Source organism: Lagopus leucura, unplaced genomic scaffold (assembly GCF_019238085.1).
Source record: "Lagopus leucura isolate 7727_CA_CO unplaced genomic scaffold, USGS_WTPT01 Super-Scaffold_100002, whole genome shotgun sequence".
In the NCBI taxonomy this organism is placed as follows: Eukaryota; Metazoa; Chordata; class Aves; order Galliformes; family Phasianidae; genus Lagopus; species Lagopus leucura.
Window position 1 is genome coordinate 5,317,651 of NW_024962263.1, and position 14,682 is coordinate 5,332,332.

At 47.8% G+C, this 14,682-nt stretch overlaps 3 protein-coding genes across 3 annotated transcripts in view; 2 read left to right on the top strand and 1 right to left on the bottom strand.

Moving 5' to 3' along the window:
* KDM1B (lysine demethylase 1B) overlaps positions 1-463 on the bottom strand; it is a 28,580-nt gene extending 28,117 nt beyond the window's left edge. The window contains exons 1-2 of the mRNA XM_042870357.1: positions 434-463; positions 243-309 (exon numbers count right to left, since the gene is read on the bottom strand). The gene's annotated coding sequence lies outside the window, so the exon portion shown is untranslated. The remainder of the gene's footprint in view (positions 1-242; positions 310-433) is intronic.
* Positions 464-614: 151 nt separating this feature from the next.
* Positions 615-9,695, top strand: TPMT (thiopurine S-methyltransferase). The gene is made up of 8 exons (XM_042870362.1): positions 615-758; positions 1,435-1,527; positions 2,297-2,429; positions 2,858-2,910; positions 6,667-6,741; positions 7,433-7,518; positions 8,464-8,508; positions 9,237-9,695. Exons 1-8 carry the CDS (start codon positions 640-642, stop codon positions 9,365-9,367), a joined length of 735 nt encoding a protein of 244 aa, XP_042726296.1. The 5' UTR covers positions 615-639; the 3' UTR covers positions 9,368-9,695.
* A 925-nt stretch (positions 9,696-10,620) lies between these two features.
* NHLRC1 (NHL repeat containing E3 ubiquitin protein ligase 1) lies at positions 10,621-14,184 on the top strand. The gene is made up of 2 exons (XM_042868852.1): positions 10,621-10,625; positions 11,144-14,184. Exons 1-2 carry the CDS (start codon positions 10,621-10,623, stop codon positions 12,495-12,497), a joined length of 1,359 nt encoding a protein of 452 aa, XP_042724786.1. The 3' UTR covers positions 12,498-14,184.
* Positions 14,185-14,682: the final 498 nt, after the last annotated feature.

Sequence of the window (14,682 nt, forward strand, 5' to 3'; positions counted from 1 at the left end):
CGTTCCGTACCGCTTCGTCCCCCTAACGCCCGGCCTGTGCGGGGAGACTTAACAGCAAGTTTGCATTGGAGGGGGAAAAAAAAATAAAAAGAAGGAAAGAGAAGAAAATAGAAACCACACACACACAGCCCACACCCAGGAAGCGAGAGCAGCCGGTGAGTCGCGGCCGGGCGCAGCCCCAGCGCGCTGACAGCAGCCGCCCCGGAGTCCCCCGGCCCTGACAGCGTCCCCGGGGCGCTCACCTCGGGTCCGGCTCGCCCGGGGGCCGGAGAGCGCATCCACGCGTGCCCGAGCCGCCTCCTGCTAGAGCTGCAGCGGGGAGAGAAGGGGGGAAGGATGGAGGGGGGGGCGCGGCGGTGAGCTCGGGGGAAGGCTGCGCCTGCACCTGCCCCGCCGCCGGGCCGGGGGCCGACGGGCAGCGGGGCTCACTCACCGCCGCGGCCATCCCCAGCGCCATCCTCCTCCTCCTCCTCCTCCTCCTCCTCCTACCGGCGCCGAGCGCCCTCAGCCCGCCTCCCGCCGCCGCCGCTTCCGCTCTCCGCGGTGCGTAGAGAGGGAGGCGCCGCCCCGGGCCGGCCCCGCAGCCGTGCAGGTGCCGCCGCTGGGAACGGCCGCGGCGAGGGGCTCGTCGGAGGGGAGATGGAGGAGCCGGGGGGCTGCGGGAGCGAGGCGCAGCGGGAGCGGGTGCTGTCCGTAGAGGAATGGCTGCGGAAGTGGAGCGCGGGTGCCACCGCCTTCCATAAGGAGCACGGGCATCCGTAGGTCACTTCGCTCTTCGGCCCGGGCGGAGGGCTGGGGGCGGGGTGAGCGGCTCTCGGTAATAAGTGCGGAGCTTAGGCAGGAAAAAAGATCGGTACAAACACGGCCTGAAACTGAAATCGTTGTTGTCACCTACATTTGTTTGAAAACGGCAGAGAACGCCCAATTCGCGCTGTGTTTAGAGCCTTTACTCCTTAAACCGTGTTCTAAACGATGAGCTTTAGACGATTTGACCGAAGCCCCGCGCCTGCTGAAGAGACAGCTCCACGCTGCAGCTGGGTGTGAGGGGTGGGACTGGACCTGACTGCGGGGCCTGGGGCAGCGACTGTGCTGGGGGACGGGGCCAGGGTGCAAACCCAGCCATCATACAGCGGGAATTGCCTGAAAGGCGTTTCTAGAGGAGTGGTACAGCAGTTTAACCACACTCTGAGTGTCCCAACGAGAGATGGGATCATTACCATGGGCTTTGTTACCTGATGAGACAAGCAGAAAAGTGTCCCTTGCTAGCAGAAACTGAGGTTATTTTCTAAGGAAATGGAAGGTGAATTCATTTATTTGTATTTTGAATTGTATTTTTGACTATGAATATGCAAGAGTTTGGGCACTGCCTGGCATGCTGCACAGCACTCTGTGCCAGCACTCACAACCCCTCCTAATACCTCTGTTCCCCTGCAGGCTCCTACAGAAGCACCTGGACCTTCTGGTGGATGGCAGGAGTGGGCTGAGGATATTTTTCCCTCTTTGTGGTAAAGCAGTCGACATGAAGTGGTATGGAATGGCAGGGATCGTGACTGGAAAGCCCTTACTGGTGTGGGGAGGGAAAAGGGAAATTCCCAGGCCTGTAGTGGCTGGTGGAAACACGCTGCTGAAGGCAGGCTGAAGGGAGGAAACAGTGCGGTTCGTTTGCTGGGAATTTAAGTGATTTGGGCTAAATATAATTATTTTAACACTTTTAAAATTTTACTTTCACTTTCTTTTTTTGGGGGGGAGGGAGGGGTTATAACAAATAATATGGGCTGCAGAAGGCCATGTGGTCGCAGGTGGGAAGGAACACAAACCAACCCCCCCAGCTGAACCACTTCCCCATGGAATCCCAACAGCCCATGTTACCACAGTCTGTGACAATGACTGCTTGCTGGGCAGCATGCAGGCTCTGCCCCATCAGCCAAACTGCTGGGCCACAGGACAGCCTGGCTGCCTTGGCTCCTGCAACAAAACATCTTTGTGCAAACAGCCATAGGTTCTCTGTTTCACCATCCTCGCTTTCACCAGGTTCATAGGAATAAAGGAATAACCAATTGGATCCAAAAAAGCCTTCAAGCCCTCAGCAGCCATATGTTGAGTGGTGCTAATTTGAACTCAGATTGCATGGGGGTAGTGTTCAATAAAATGTGAGAGCTCCAGAAAGTCAAGGTGAGTTGCACCAATCCATCCTGAAGCCGGAGTCTGGGCAGCATTTCTCTATGAACACATGGTGTAGAGGAGATGTTGGTGCACTGAGCTGCTCACACAACTTTGGGACTTCTGCTGTGCACAGGCTGGCAGACATGGGACACAGCATCGTCGGCGTGGATGTCAGCGAGCAAGCGCTGAAGGAGTTCTTTGCAGATCAGGGTCTCCCTTATCGTGAAGAGCCAGTCCCAGGGATCTCAGGAGCCAAAAAGTTGCAGGTATGTCTCCTGCAGTGCCAGACAGTCTGCTGTGTTCAACCATGTACTGCAGGCACAACGGAGCAAACAAGTCCTTCTGCTTTGTGCCTCTGCCTTACCAGTAGTCATTCACTTCTCCTTTTGAGGTTTGGAAGGGAGCGCTGGACTGAGCAGTTCTTCTTTTCAGCATGGTTACTTCAGGCTTTTTGAATGACTCTAAAAGGCCTGAACATAAAGTTGACAAAGTAGCATATTTTAAAATGGAACAATTGCATGCCTCAAAAGGCCAGAACCTCTATGGAAAGGATCAGGAGAGGCACCTCAGTTAAAACAAATAAATACAAAAGTATAAAAGGTTTCTCGTGGGTTTCCTTCATTACACCTAAGTGTAAAATGTATTTAAAGATGTAGTTTCTGATTAGTATTTTTTCCCTTGCTTTTTATTTTAGAGTACCTCTGGAAACATTTGTCTGTACTGCTGCAGCATTTATGATTTGTCCAGGTAGGAATGCACAGAGTTTTCTACAATTTTTTATAACCAAACATGGCCCAAAATTGCTGGAGTTCAGGGGAGTTTGAGCTTTTGGACAACGCTCTCAGACATAAGATTTGTATTTTGGGTGGTGCTTCATGAAGCTGGGAGTTAGGTTTGATCCTTGCAGGTCCCTTCCAACTCAGGATATTCTGTGACTCTATGATTAATACTGTCCAATCATGTTATTTGGACCAGCCTGTTGAGCCAGAACCTCTAAAGAAACCTCTTTTTTAAACTTGTGTGAGAAATGTGAATGGCCACTATCTAACAAAAATTAACTGTCACGTTGACCATTAGGTAAAGATGCCAACCAAATACCTTCACATGGACTTGTTCTAAGCTGTCTTCTAAAAGTCATACAAAACCACATTGGCTTTTACAGTAAAAACAAATTATGTTGATTCTCACTGATGGATTCTACAAAGCAAAATCCTGACTTGATCTCTGAGTAGCTTAGCAAAAGTGAAAAGAATATTAGAGATATTGCCTTGAATAGTTTTTTTTCTTTTAACTAAGTACTAAATATACTTTTCCCCAAAACTATGCAATTCACATATTTGTGGGTAAGCTGTACCACTGATTATGTGCCCCATGCTTTATGAAACACACTTTTAAAAATGGACTTAAAGTATTTTGCATCACTCCCAGTTTATGACACTACGTAACACATTGTCCAACAGTGACTCTCCAAGTGCCTTTACAAACATGGCTCAACTTACTCTAAATTACTCCTACTGCTATAATATCCTTACTTATTATTTCTTCCTTATTAGTTAAAAATCACAATGGCAAATACAGAATACTTCAGCACCACCCACACTACTGAATCCTGAAAAATATTGTGGCCCTTTGTTCTCTGCATCCTCTGGAGTCGCTTCTCAGATCTGGTGCTGGCTTTGCACCTGCACAGGTGTCAGTGGGTGGGGGATTTTGCAGAGCACACAGCTGTGCAGGGACTCTCTCAACCTCTAGCACAGGAGGCTTTGCCTTGGGCAGTAGTGTGTCTTGCTTGTTGATTTGTCCCCAGAAGCCTCCTGGTGGTGCTCACCACAGATATAAGTCTGTCCTGGAATGTCCTTTGGTCTGCACCAGTACTTGGGATACTGCAAGTATCCAGTACTGGAGACTGCAGGCTGTGCAAGGAGATCAAGGCTTAACCTTTACAATGGATTGTTGCTAAGACTTTTGCTGTTGCAGCTGACTTCATTTGCTTTGAATGTTGTGTATATAGCCAGTCTTGCAAGAGTGAATGCCTTGGAACAGATGGGCTGTATACAAAAGCGACTTTGTAGATACTGCCTGGTTTCCTCCCTGCCTTCCCCCCTGTGATGAAGCTACTTGCTGTGCTGGTTCCTACATACCCTTCTAACCATGAGCTGACAGGTTACCCAGGGACTGCTTGAGTTTCTCAACTGCAGTTTTTGAAAAATCCAGTTCCAAAATTGGTAGCAAGTAGCATGGTGAGACCCATACCTTCCGTCACACTGCAGTGGAATAATACTGTGAGATTAACCAAAAATAGGTAACTAGTGAAATTTTGAGTTCATGTCTGTTGGGCCCAGTATACAGGTTTGTCACTCACAAAATAAATGGGCAGATACACATCCTGGACATGGGGCTCTGTGCTGAGTGCTGCTGTGGTGAGAGTACAGACCTTGTTCCCTACAGCAGTCAGCAGGTAACTGGGACTGCAAATGCACATGCAGCTCTAGTTTCTATGTACAATCACCCAGTAATGATGGAAATTGAACTTATTTCTCTCTTGCTGAGGCTGGCCTGCTAACAAACCCTTTTGATCTCCGTGCCTAACAAGCATTAGAGGAAATCTCAGGTGTGCTGCTGACCTTTGTCAGAATGAAGCATTTCAAAGCCTCCTGATAGTTAAAGAGTGACAGCAATTACTGCTTTTGGTGGGAATTCTGGGAAGTGTGGTGAACAGTTACATTGCACAATGCTCTGTGTCCTAATGCAGTTACAGCTGCCAAGCTTTAAATAAATAAACAAAAACTGCTTCAATTGAATCTACTAAACTTCTGCAGAGAGAGCAATTCATAACGTTATTACCTAGATGAAGCAGGATTTCTGTGGTATGTGAATTCCTGTATTAGATGTTGATTTTTTATTGATTTTTATAAATTGTAGTAGTAAATAGACTGCCATCTCTCGTGCTGCATATTGTATAAAGTTGTAGCAGGAGGCAACGTAAGGCTGAAAGTTGGGCACTGAGATGTGTTCCTCATGTTCATTAGGATGAAAGTCAGCTGTGTGCCTTTTCCTCCTTCTCCTCGTGGCTTTGTTCTCCTCAGAAGAGAGCTGAGTGCACAGAGAGGCAGGAAGCACCCAGATGGCTCAGCAGCCCAGAGACCAAATGCAAGGAAAGGTCACAGCGTGAGGCTGCCTGCAGCCTGCCGTGGCTGTAGTCCCCAGTGAAATGGTGGGGAGCAAAGTACTTGAAATGTCTGCGTGGAATCACTGCTGCCATTACAGTTAGACCAGATTCAAGCTGGAAAGAAAAATCAGGAGCAAAAAAACAGCAGAGTGTTTCCTGAGGTCACAGAGCAGGCTTGTCTGTGCAGAGAACAGCCTCCCAGCCTCAGATGCTTGAGTTTGTCACCTGCCCTCCTCATCCCCACTTTATACTTAACTGTCTCTTTAAAACTCTCCTTTCTTATAGAAGGCTGATTATTTAAATTAGAGGCTTAGTCTTGGCAAGCTTTGAAAGAAGTTGAGAATTTACAGTGTTATCATGTCTCATCGCAGTAGAGCAGGAAGTACAGGAGCTTCTAGGTTAGGTGCCAGAAACTCGGCAGTGCTGTTGCAATGAAATGAGCAGCAGGGCAGGGAGAAGTGAAGAAAAATGATGCAATGGGACTCAGGCATTCTCCCAGTGCACAAAATGGTATTGCCAAGTTTTATTTATTTTTTTTCTCTTTAAGTAAATGTATTTCAGACTTCTAAAATAATGCAGTTTATTATTACAATACTCTTTAATTTCCAGTTTTAATAACTACCAGAAACAAGGCTCTTTATACCCCTAAACATCTACTTTAACACAGTATTAACAAAGGCATTTCCAATAGTCGTGGCTACGTGCGGGCTTTGGGTAGTCCTTGAAGCCATCTGCCAGCACATTCAGGGGCAAATAATGTCTGTGGCAGCATTAGACTGAGGCAAGCATCAGCTTACCTTAGCTTTTCTAAGATTAAACAAGTTGCAAACTGCAGCTCCCTGTCCTGGGCACGTAGCTGGGAACTGAGGTGTTAAGAATGCCTGAGTGTGCCATATTCAACAGCCCTAGTGCAGGGAGGTGCCTTCTCTAACTTGTGTTGGAAATCATACGTGGGCTTTAGAAGTTGGCCATAAACTGTCAGCATCCCAAATATACATCAGTGTTGCCTCAAGGATTATACTGGAGTACGAATGCCAAAAACCCAGACTCAAATCCCCAAAGTATTTAAACTAACCTCCTCCTCCTGCTTGTCTCTTCACCCCCTAGAGAAAAGGAAATGCTGAGCAATTCCAGCACCTCATGCTGTTGTAGCAGGACAGTGTATGGGAGGGTTTCTGAAGAGCCTGTTAGTGTTGTTTGGAAAATGCTGGACCGTATCTGCAAACCAGGTCTGCACAGATAGCTGGAGACTGCTTGTGACTACACAGAAGTATCTGAATAATGATAACGTAACCCTATTGCTGCACTTAAGCTTTTTCCTCTTCTTTCTATAGTGCAATTGTTGGCAAGTTCGATGGGGTTTGGGACAGAGGAGCTCTGGTGGCTGTGAATCCATGTGACAGGCAACGGTTAGTGAATTTGCTTGGCTGTTACTTTTCCCTGATGTATCCAGTGACACTTTTGTTCCCTCCTGCCACCCGGGGATGAATTCTCTCTCACTCAACAAAGTAACCTAAGCACGTTTTTCTCTATGGCGGGCTGCAGCTACAGAGCTCTGCCCTCTCTGTTTGTGAGCTTCCTTCAGGAAGCCACCCTGTCTCTTGGTGGGAAAATATGTGGTTTGCTGCAACCCAGCAGAAGCAGAGCTGCACGTCTCATCTGAATTTTATTATTTCCTTTTCACTCCACCTGCTTCTCTTGCCTCTCTTTGTTTGTTTTCTCCTTGCTTCCCTTTATTTTTTTCCATTCTTGCCCATAGCCAACCCAAATTCAGTTTGAGGCTACCTGGCATGTTTCAAAAGATTGGTCCTGCATTCTAAACCATGGCAGATGAATGCTGTGTTTTGTCTGTTAGTTTTGAGATGAATGTGGGAAAAGAGGGAAATGATTGTTGATGGAGAGTGCACGGAAACCCTTTACTTGGGATGTTTCATGAGCTGCATGAATTTCATGCTCATGTATTTCTACTTGGTTGCTGTGCAGGTCAGTTCAACTTGTCTCTGCACAGGAACACGTTACCTTATTTGGTGGACAGTTTGAATGCTATGCTTCAATGTTTGTGCTGTTCCAAAATAATAAAGTATGACTATCTCCTTTTAGCTATGTCACCTTGATGAGCTCCCTAATGGAGAAAAACTCTTCTTATCTCCTCGTTACAGTTTTATATGATCCAACCAAATACAACGGTGAGAATTTCGCACTGCTCATGTTTTCATTTTGCATGTATGGTAATACAAATTGTGGATAGACGTGGTAGATACCTTAGTATTGCTTTTTTATCAACAGTGCTTTGTTAGCTGATTGTGTCAGTATGGTTCTTTTAGGTGTCAAGGAAGCTTGACCCTTTCCCTCTGGCACTCAGATGTGCCAAGGACAAGTGAAGGAAAAGCAAGATATATTAACAACAAAATGAAACTGGAAGAGTGAATGCTTAGAATAACATCATATCCCCTGTCTGGCCTAGGGACCTCACAGCACTTCTAAGAACACTGATCACCTTAGACCCTTGATTTATTTGCCCAATACTTGCAGCCCAGCGTGCTGCACATCTTGTGCCTTTCCCCTTACTGCTACCATGGTCAGAATATGTCTGGAGGAGGTGAAACTGTAACCCATGAAGTATTTTTCCCTTTTATAACTTTTATTATGTGCTACTATGTCTAGGTTTTCATTATGTTCATTATTTTCATTATGTTAGCTACTGCCTCTTAAAAGAAAGAGATATCTTGCTTTTGAGCTCTTGGGCATAATTATCCTTCAAAGAATAGGTCTTGTTATCATTAGTCACAGTAGTTTCATACACTGCTCTCCCTCTCACATTATTCAGCTTTTAGCTTGAGCTATGCCATTACAACAGACAGGGATTGTTGGCTAAATTCACACACTGCACTGAGTGGACACAGTGGTTGTATCCATGGCATGTTTGTGACCTTCCAACTCCTGACAACATGGCTGCCCTGACTGCAGCCTGGAGGTAACAGCAGCAGCACCTGAGGCTACCTGAGGTTCCACCATGGTGTTTTCTGGATCCCACAGGTGGGGCTGCACACAGAGGCTGTGGGTGCTGTACTACAGATATTTGTCTCCTTCCCATGTCTCCTCACTGATTAGCTTCACCGTTTTCTTTCCAGGACCACCGTTTTATGTTCCTGAATCTGAAGTTAAAAGCTTGTTTGGTAAGTAGTATTTCAGCACTGTGTGCTTCTACCTCTGCAGCAAGTGAGGGAATCACCTGCTTGCTTCTTAGATAAGAGATTGAGTCACAGAACAGTAATAAGGGAAATAAATGCCATGCTGTCACAAGGCTTTTGCTGTCAATGCAGCTTCTCAGCTCTTGAAAAGACATGAGGAAAACCTGAGAGGCAGACACTGTCTCTTTCCTTGCCTGGCATCCGTTCACCCTCTCAGGATTCGGATTGCACATAGTGGCCCTGTAGCTTCAGTCCTGTTTGGCCATTTCACCTGTCTCTGCACCTCATCACCACCTGCCCTGGCTTTTTTATATAAGGCCTTTGGATATTGGTTTCTGCTGCACTTTTGTAAACAAAGAAGAGAAGTAAAACGTCATGCTACAGAAATGCTAAACGTACAACTCCATTGCATTTGAAAGATAATGTTAGAATTGTGGCAGGTATTTAGTTTCAAACGTTCTTCCTGATATCTTTTGATATTGTACTTCTTTTAAACGTACATCTTTCTGAGACCTCTGAAGTGTCTGTGTACAGTGAGTCATTGTCATGGACAGTTGGGTCCCAGTGCAAAAGAGACAGGTAAGTTTCCCTCAGTTGATTTGTGTAACACCAGTAGGGACCAGGAGATCTGTGCATAAAATCTTGTTTTCTGATGCCTTACTTTCTTCAGTGACTTCCCATTCTTTGATTAGTTGTTCTTTCTTCCTTTTCAGGCAGCCAGTGTGAAATTAAGTGTCTTCAGAAAGTCAGTGACTTCTCAGAGAGACACAAGCAGTGGGGACTAGATTATTTTCTGGAAGCAATGTATCTAATAAAGTTTGTAGCTTCATTAAAATCAGTTTAAACAACACACCTTCTGTGCATGGGAACTGTTGAGTCACGGCCTGAAGCACTGATTGATCACCTGAGGCAAGGACTGCATGGAGCACAGCTGAAGGCAATTTAGGTGTGTGATAGAAGGGGTGGAGCCTGGCTGCAACTCTCCCAGACCCCATGTAAGGGCTGACTGCCCCCAGGAAGGGTCTCTTTCTGGAAATGCCTCCTTCTGGAGTTTTCTACTGTGAGCCTGGGATGTGGGTGAGCAGTTCATTTTTGATTGTCTCTTTCCACTGTGATAATCTAACTATAAACCTTTAGAATACCATCCTGATTACACCACTCTTCTAACTGTATGTTTGTTATTTGCACGCTCCTGCCTTTCTTTTATGCTTGTCTCATGTTTTAAATGCTTTGGGGCACTCTTAAAGCAGGTTTCAACATACAAAAAATGTCTGTGGAACATCTTTGGATGATTTTGCTTTCAGAGTCAGCTCTGACTTCACAGCTGACTTCTGCCTTCAGCTGTGCACAGCTTTCCTTAAAGTCCATGTATAAATAAGCGGTTTTAAAGTGTACCTTTTCCTTCTATTTATCAGCTCATGTAGTCAGAAATTAAAGAAAAAATAACTAAGGTCTCTTCTCTGTGGCTGCCAGCAGCTGCTGCCTGGGCGGAACTCTGGAGATCTGTCTAAGGGAAGCTTGTGAGCACAGAGTCATGGCAGCTCAGGTTCAAATGCTGCTTTTTGTGGTGCCAACAAGGGCAGCTGGGGAAGATAAGTGGGCAGCTGGCACAGTCTGCTGTTCTCCACCTGTTAACAATTACACTTGTATGATTACAATGCGGTGTACTGACAGTAATACTAGCACAAGAGGAAAAGCCATGTGAATTTTTGAAGTTGTAGAGCAAGAGTTGTGAGTCTCTAGGACTGATGACTGTATGTTCTGATGATTTCATAGAACCATTAAGGTTGGAAAAGACCACAAAGATCATCTGGTCCAACCACCAGCCAAACGTTCGTGCCCTCTACACCGCACCCCTTAGTGCCACATCTGCCCTGTTCCTGGATACCTCCAGGAATGGTGACTCCACCACCCGCCTGGGCAGCCTGTTCCAGAGCCTCACTGCTGTTCTGAGAAGAAAGCCTTTTTCCTAACACCCAACCTGAACCTCCTCTGGCACAGCTTGAGGCCATTTCCTTTCATCCTATCACTAGTTACCCAGAAGAAGAGGCCCACCTCTGCCTCCGATAACCTCCTTTCTGGTAGCTGTAGAGAGCAATGAGGTATCTGCTGAGCTTCCACTTCTCCAGTCTAGAGAATCTCAGCTTCCTCAGCTGCTTCCTTTAAGATTTGTGCTCCAGACCCCTCACAGCTTCATTGCCCTTCTCTGGATGTGCTCTAGGGCCTCAATGTCTTTCTTGTAGCGAGGGGCACAACAGCGAGCGCACTGCTGGGAGTGCAGCGCCACCACCAGGCTCCGTTACAATTCTCAGCATTGCTCGTAGCCACTGAGGGCCACAGCTGCTTTAAGAACCGAAAAGAGACGTAACCTTGTAGCCAGAGCAAGCTGAGAACTGCTCATCTGGTACATTTTTGCTTCCGGGCAGTGAAGTTAAAATGCCTCCTCTCAGATTAGGTGTGACAGCTACTAGGACTTATCTGGAGCTCGTGGACACGTGATAGCTGAGTGCAGTGGAAAAAGCAGCCAGTGGCCATTAGTATAAATATTATATTTTCAAAGGCTTCCCAGAACAGCAAGAGCAATCGCGTGCAATTGCGCCCGCTTCTCTGCCCGATACAGGGCACGAGTAGCAGCAGCAGCGCTGCGCCGACTTGCGCGGAGCTGCCGAGCGCGGTCTGTGGGCGCCCGGCGGCGGCGGAAGGAGGGGAAGCTCCGCGCTCCGTGCCGCAGCCGGCCCGCAGGGGGCAGCCGCCAGCCCGCAGGGGGCAGCCGCCAGCCCGCAGGGGGCAGCCGCCAGCCCGCTGAGGCCCGCCGGGTCGCGGCAGGGATGGCGGAGGAGGCGGACGAGGCGGAGCTGGGCCTGCTGGAGTGCCGGGTGTGCTTCGAGCGGTACGGCCCCGGCGGGGGGCGGCGGCCGCGTAACCTGCCGTGCGGACACGTCCTTTGCCGCGGCTGCGTGGAGGCGCTGGGCGGCCCCGAGCGGCGACGCCTGGAGTGCCCCTTCTGCCGGCGGCCCTGCGGCCTCAGCGAGACCGGCGACTGCCTGCCGCTGCTGCAGCTGCTGGAGCTGCTGGGCCCCGGCGGCCGCGGCCCCTCGGTCCTCGGCGGGGCGGGCGGCGGCGCGGCTCCTCCGCGGCTGCGGCTGTCGCTGGGCGGCTGGGGGTCGCTGCTGAACCCCACGGGGGTGGCGGCGTGCCGGACGTCGGGGCGCCTGGCGGTGACCCACGACGGCAAAAAGAGGGTCCACGTCTTCGGGCCGAGCGGGTCCTGCCTGCAGCGGTTCGGGGAGCGGGGGGACGCGGGCAACGACGTCAAGTACCCGCTGGGCGTGGCGGTCACGGCCGACGGGCACGTGGTGGTCGCCGACGGCGGGGACCGCTCGGTGAAGGCCTTCGACTTTGACGGAAGGGGGGTTCTGGCCGTGCGAGAAGGGTTCTGCCTGCCGTGGGGGCTGGGCGCCACCCCCGGGTGCGACGTGATGGTGACGGACGCCGAGGCCGGAGCTCTGTTCCGCCTCACGGCCGACTTCGGCGCGGGGCGGCTGAAGAAGTGCCAGCTGGTGCGCTCCAAGCTGACCAGCCCCAGAGGGGTGGCCGTGTGCCCGAGCTCGGGTGCCGTGGTGGTGATAGAGCACCTGAAGACTGAAGGACCGAGCGGCTGCAGCACCCGAATGAAGATCTTCAGTGCAGACATGACTCTCGTTGGCCAGATGGATAGCTTTGGGCTGAACCTCATCTTCCCCTCCAAAATATATACCACAGCTGTGGCCTTTGACAAAGAGGGCTGCATCGTCGTGACCGATGTCTGCAGTCAGGCTGTGATAAGCCTGGGGAAACCCGAGGAGTTTCCCATCTTTAACCCTCTAGTAAGCCACGGGCTTTCTTATCCCGTAGGACTAACTTACACGGCAGACAACTCCCTCGTTGTTTTAGACAGCGGTGATCATTCAGTGAAAATATATAGCTCTGCTTGAGTGGGCTTAGAGGTGTTCTGCTACTGGTTTGAGCTGCTTTTGGCTGCAAAGTGTGTGCAGTGCTGGTGTTCAGAGGCATGGAGGGAGGGAGGATATCCTGAGCTTTACATGAAGTGAAATTGCCCTCTTAGACCGATGTACTGTACTTCCCATAAAATGTACGCCAGATCCCATGCATGGCTGCAGGAGACATCGTGGCTGCTGCAGACCTAAGTCAGCAGTGAACCAACCAAGCAATTAGGAATTTTAGAACTATTCCCTATGCTGACAACCAAAAATTCATACTACGTATTAACAACAGCATTTGGAATGGAGTAATCCAAAATCTGCTCCTGGGATAGAAAAGGATGCTGCTTTTACTTACTGTTATTCTGTTTTTGACAGATTTCTGCATGACAAAAGACTCTGACTTGATAGGAAAAATGGCAGCTTCAGCTCAAGGCCAATTGATCCAGCCATGATCAGTTGCAATACATGAGCTATTAGCATTTGGTTAGTTATATGAAGTGAAAAGATGCTCAAAGCCTTTTTGTTTTCTTCATATTGGGGAAATGCACTTCTGGGTATGCCCTTCTTTGTGTGCATTTCTTACCACTTTGTTGGTGTTTTACTGAAACACAACACTTCCCACATATCACATGGATCCATATCTTCACTGGGATGTGTAATTACTGGCATGTGTGGCTTTCCCTAAACGCATCTCCAGGTACTCGTGTGTAGACCATGGGTATTTCTGCATCTACGGAGTGGAACTGGCCATGTTAGTAACGCAGGTACTCTTGAGAGATTTCCAGTACTGCCTGCATCTGTCTTGAAATTAATATGGTACTTCTGCACCACTCTGCAAAATTCAGTTGAGATGTTGAATGTTGGAGAGGAGTAATAAGGACAAGGGGGTGAGAGCCTTGCCTTTTCTAGCCTACAAAAAGTATTTTGCTGACAGCAGATAGCAGGTTAACAACTCTCTATGTTTTCTTGAAAACCATTTTACTGTGGATGTGAGTTCTGTTGCCTTACTACACCACGGGAATCCAAGCGTATGTGCATTGTTTTTAGAACGATATAACGCACCTACTAGAACTCACTGCTGCATTCTAGGAATTCATGTGTTTCTAAAATAATTACCTAGGTAGTTCAGCACTAAAAGAAGGTTACATGTAAATGTGTCTTCTGAGGTGGAGACAAATAGATTAAACTAATATAAAACTTTTATGGATGTATATTTATTGACTGAAAGCATGCCTATTAACTAAAGCCACTTCAAGTTCATGGGTAGTGTTTCTATTGGTTAACTTCTCATCTAGCTTTTGCTCTGACTTCTTGGCCATTTAATAACTACTGTATTGCTGTATGAATACCATGTATGAAGTATTTCAAATTGGAGCAATTTTGGCCCTTAAAGTCAATGTATTAAAGCTCTTATATTCAGGCTATGTATTAATATATCATCTGTTAACATTTATAAAAGCAAAGCAAACAAGTATATTAAATACAGCTATTTGTAAAGGTTAATTGGACAGTGGACTGGATGTCAAATACCCATGGAGTTGGATACATTGGAATATGAATAAGAACAGATGAAAGTGGGATCCACCAGCGTCTAAACAAATTGTTTCCACGCTCCTGAGAATAGGAAGAAGCCAAGACGTTCCTGTTTTTAAGAAAATAAAATTCTACATAAATCCTAGCTGAGGGTTTGTGCATCTATTTCTTTGGGTATTATGGGGAGATGCGACAGTCTCATGGCCGTGACTTTTCCCTTGCGCGTCAGTGCAACAAATTGACTGTAGACCAACCAGTGTTTGGCAGGTGATTTAGCTTAGTGATTGACAAAACCAAAAAACACTGAAGGCTGTCAAATAGAGCGACCACAGGGTGTGCTTTCTTGGTCATTCAACTTCAAATCTCATCCTCTTGGATTCATGGCTTATGGCGTGGCAAAGAGGCTTGCTCTTTGCAGGAGAAAGAATGAGTGGCATAGACTGCCTGTGCAGGCTTCCAAGCTACTTTTACTCTGTCTCCAGCAGCATTTGACAGGGTAACTGCAACTAACTACGTGACTTGTCTACAAAGTCCAGGACTGAGAAGACCTTGGGATCGGCGGAACCAGTCTGCTGCTATCACAACCACAAAAAGCCAATGTTATGTCATTTGGTTACTTTAAGTTTATTTTTTCCCGTAACAA

What these genes read in the sequence shown, in the direction of transcription:
- TPMT (XM_042870362.1), top strand. Translation starts at nt 640, where the DNA reads ATGGAGGAGCCGGGGGGCTGCGGGAGCGAGGCGCAGCGGGAGCGGGTG. An exon ending in CATAAGGAGCACGGGCATCC is followed by an intron (nt 759 to 1,434) that starts GTAGGTCACTTC and finishes GTTCCCCTGCAG; the next exon opens with GCTCCTACAGAAGCACCTGG. An exon ending in TGATCCAACCAAATACAACG is followed by an intron (nt 7,519 to 8,463) that starts GTGAGAATTTCG and finishes TTTTCTTTCCAG; the next exon opens with GACCACCGTTTTATGTTCCT.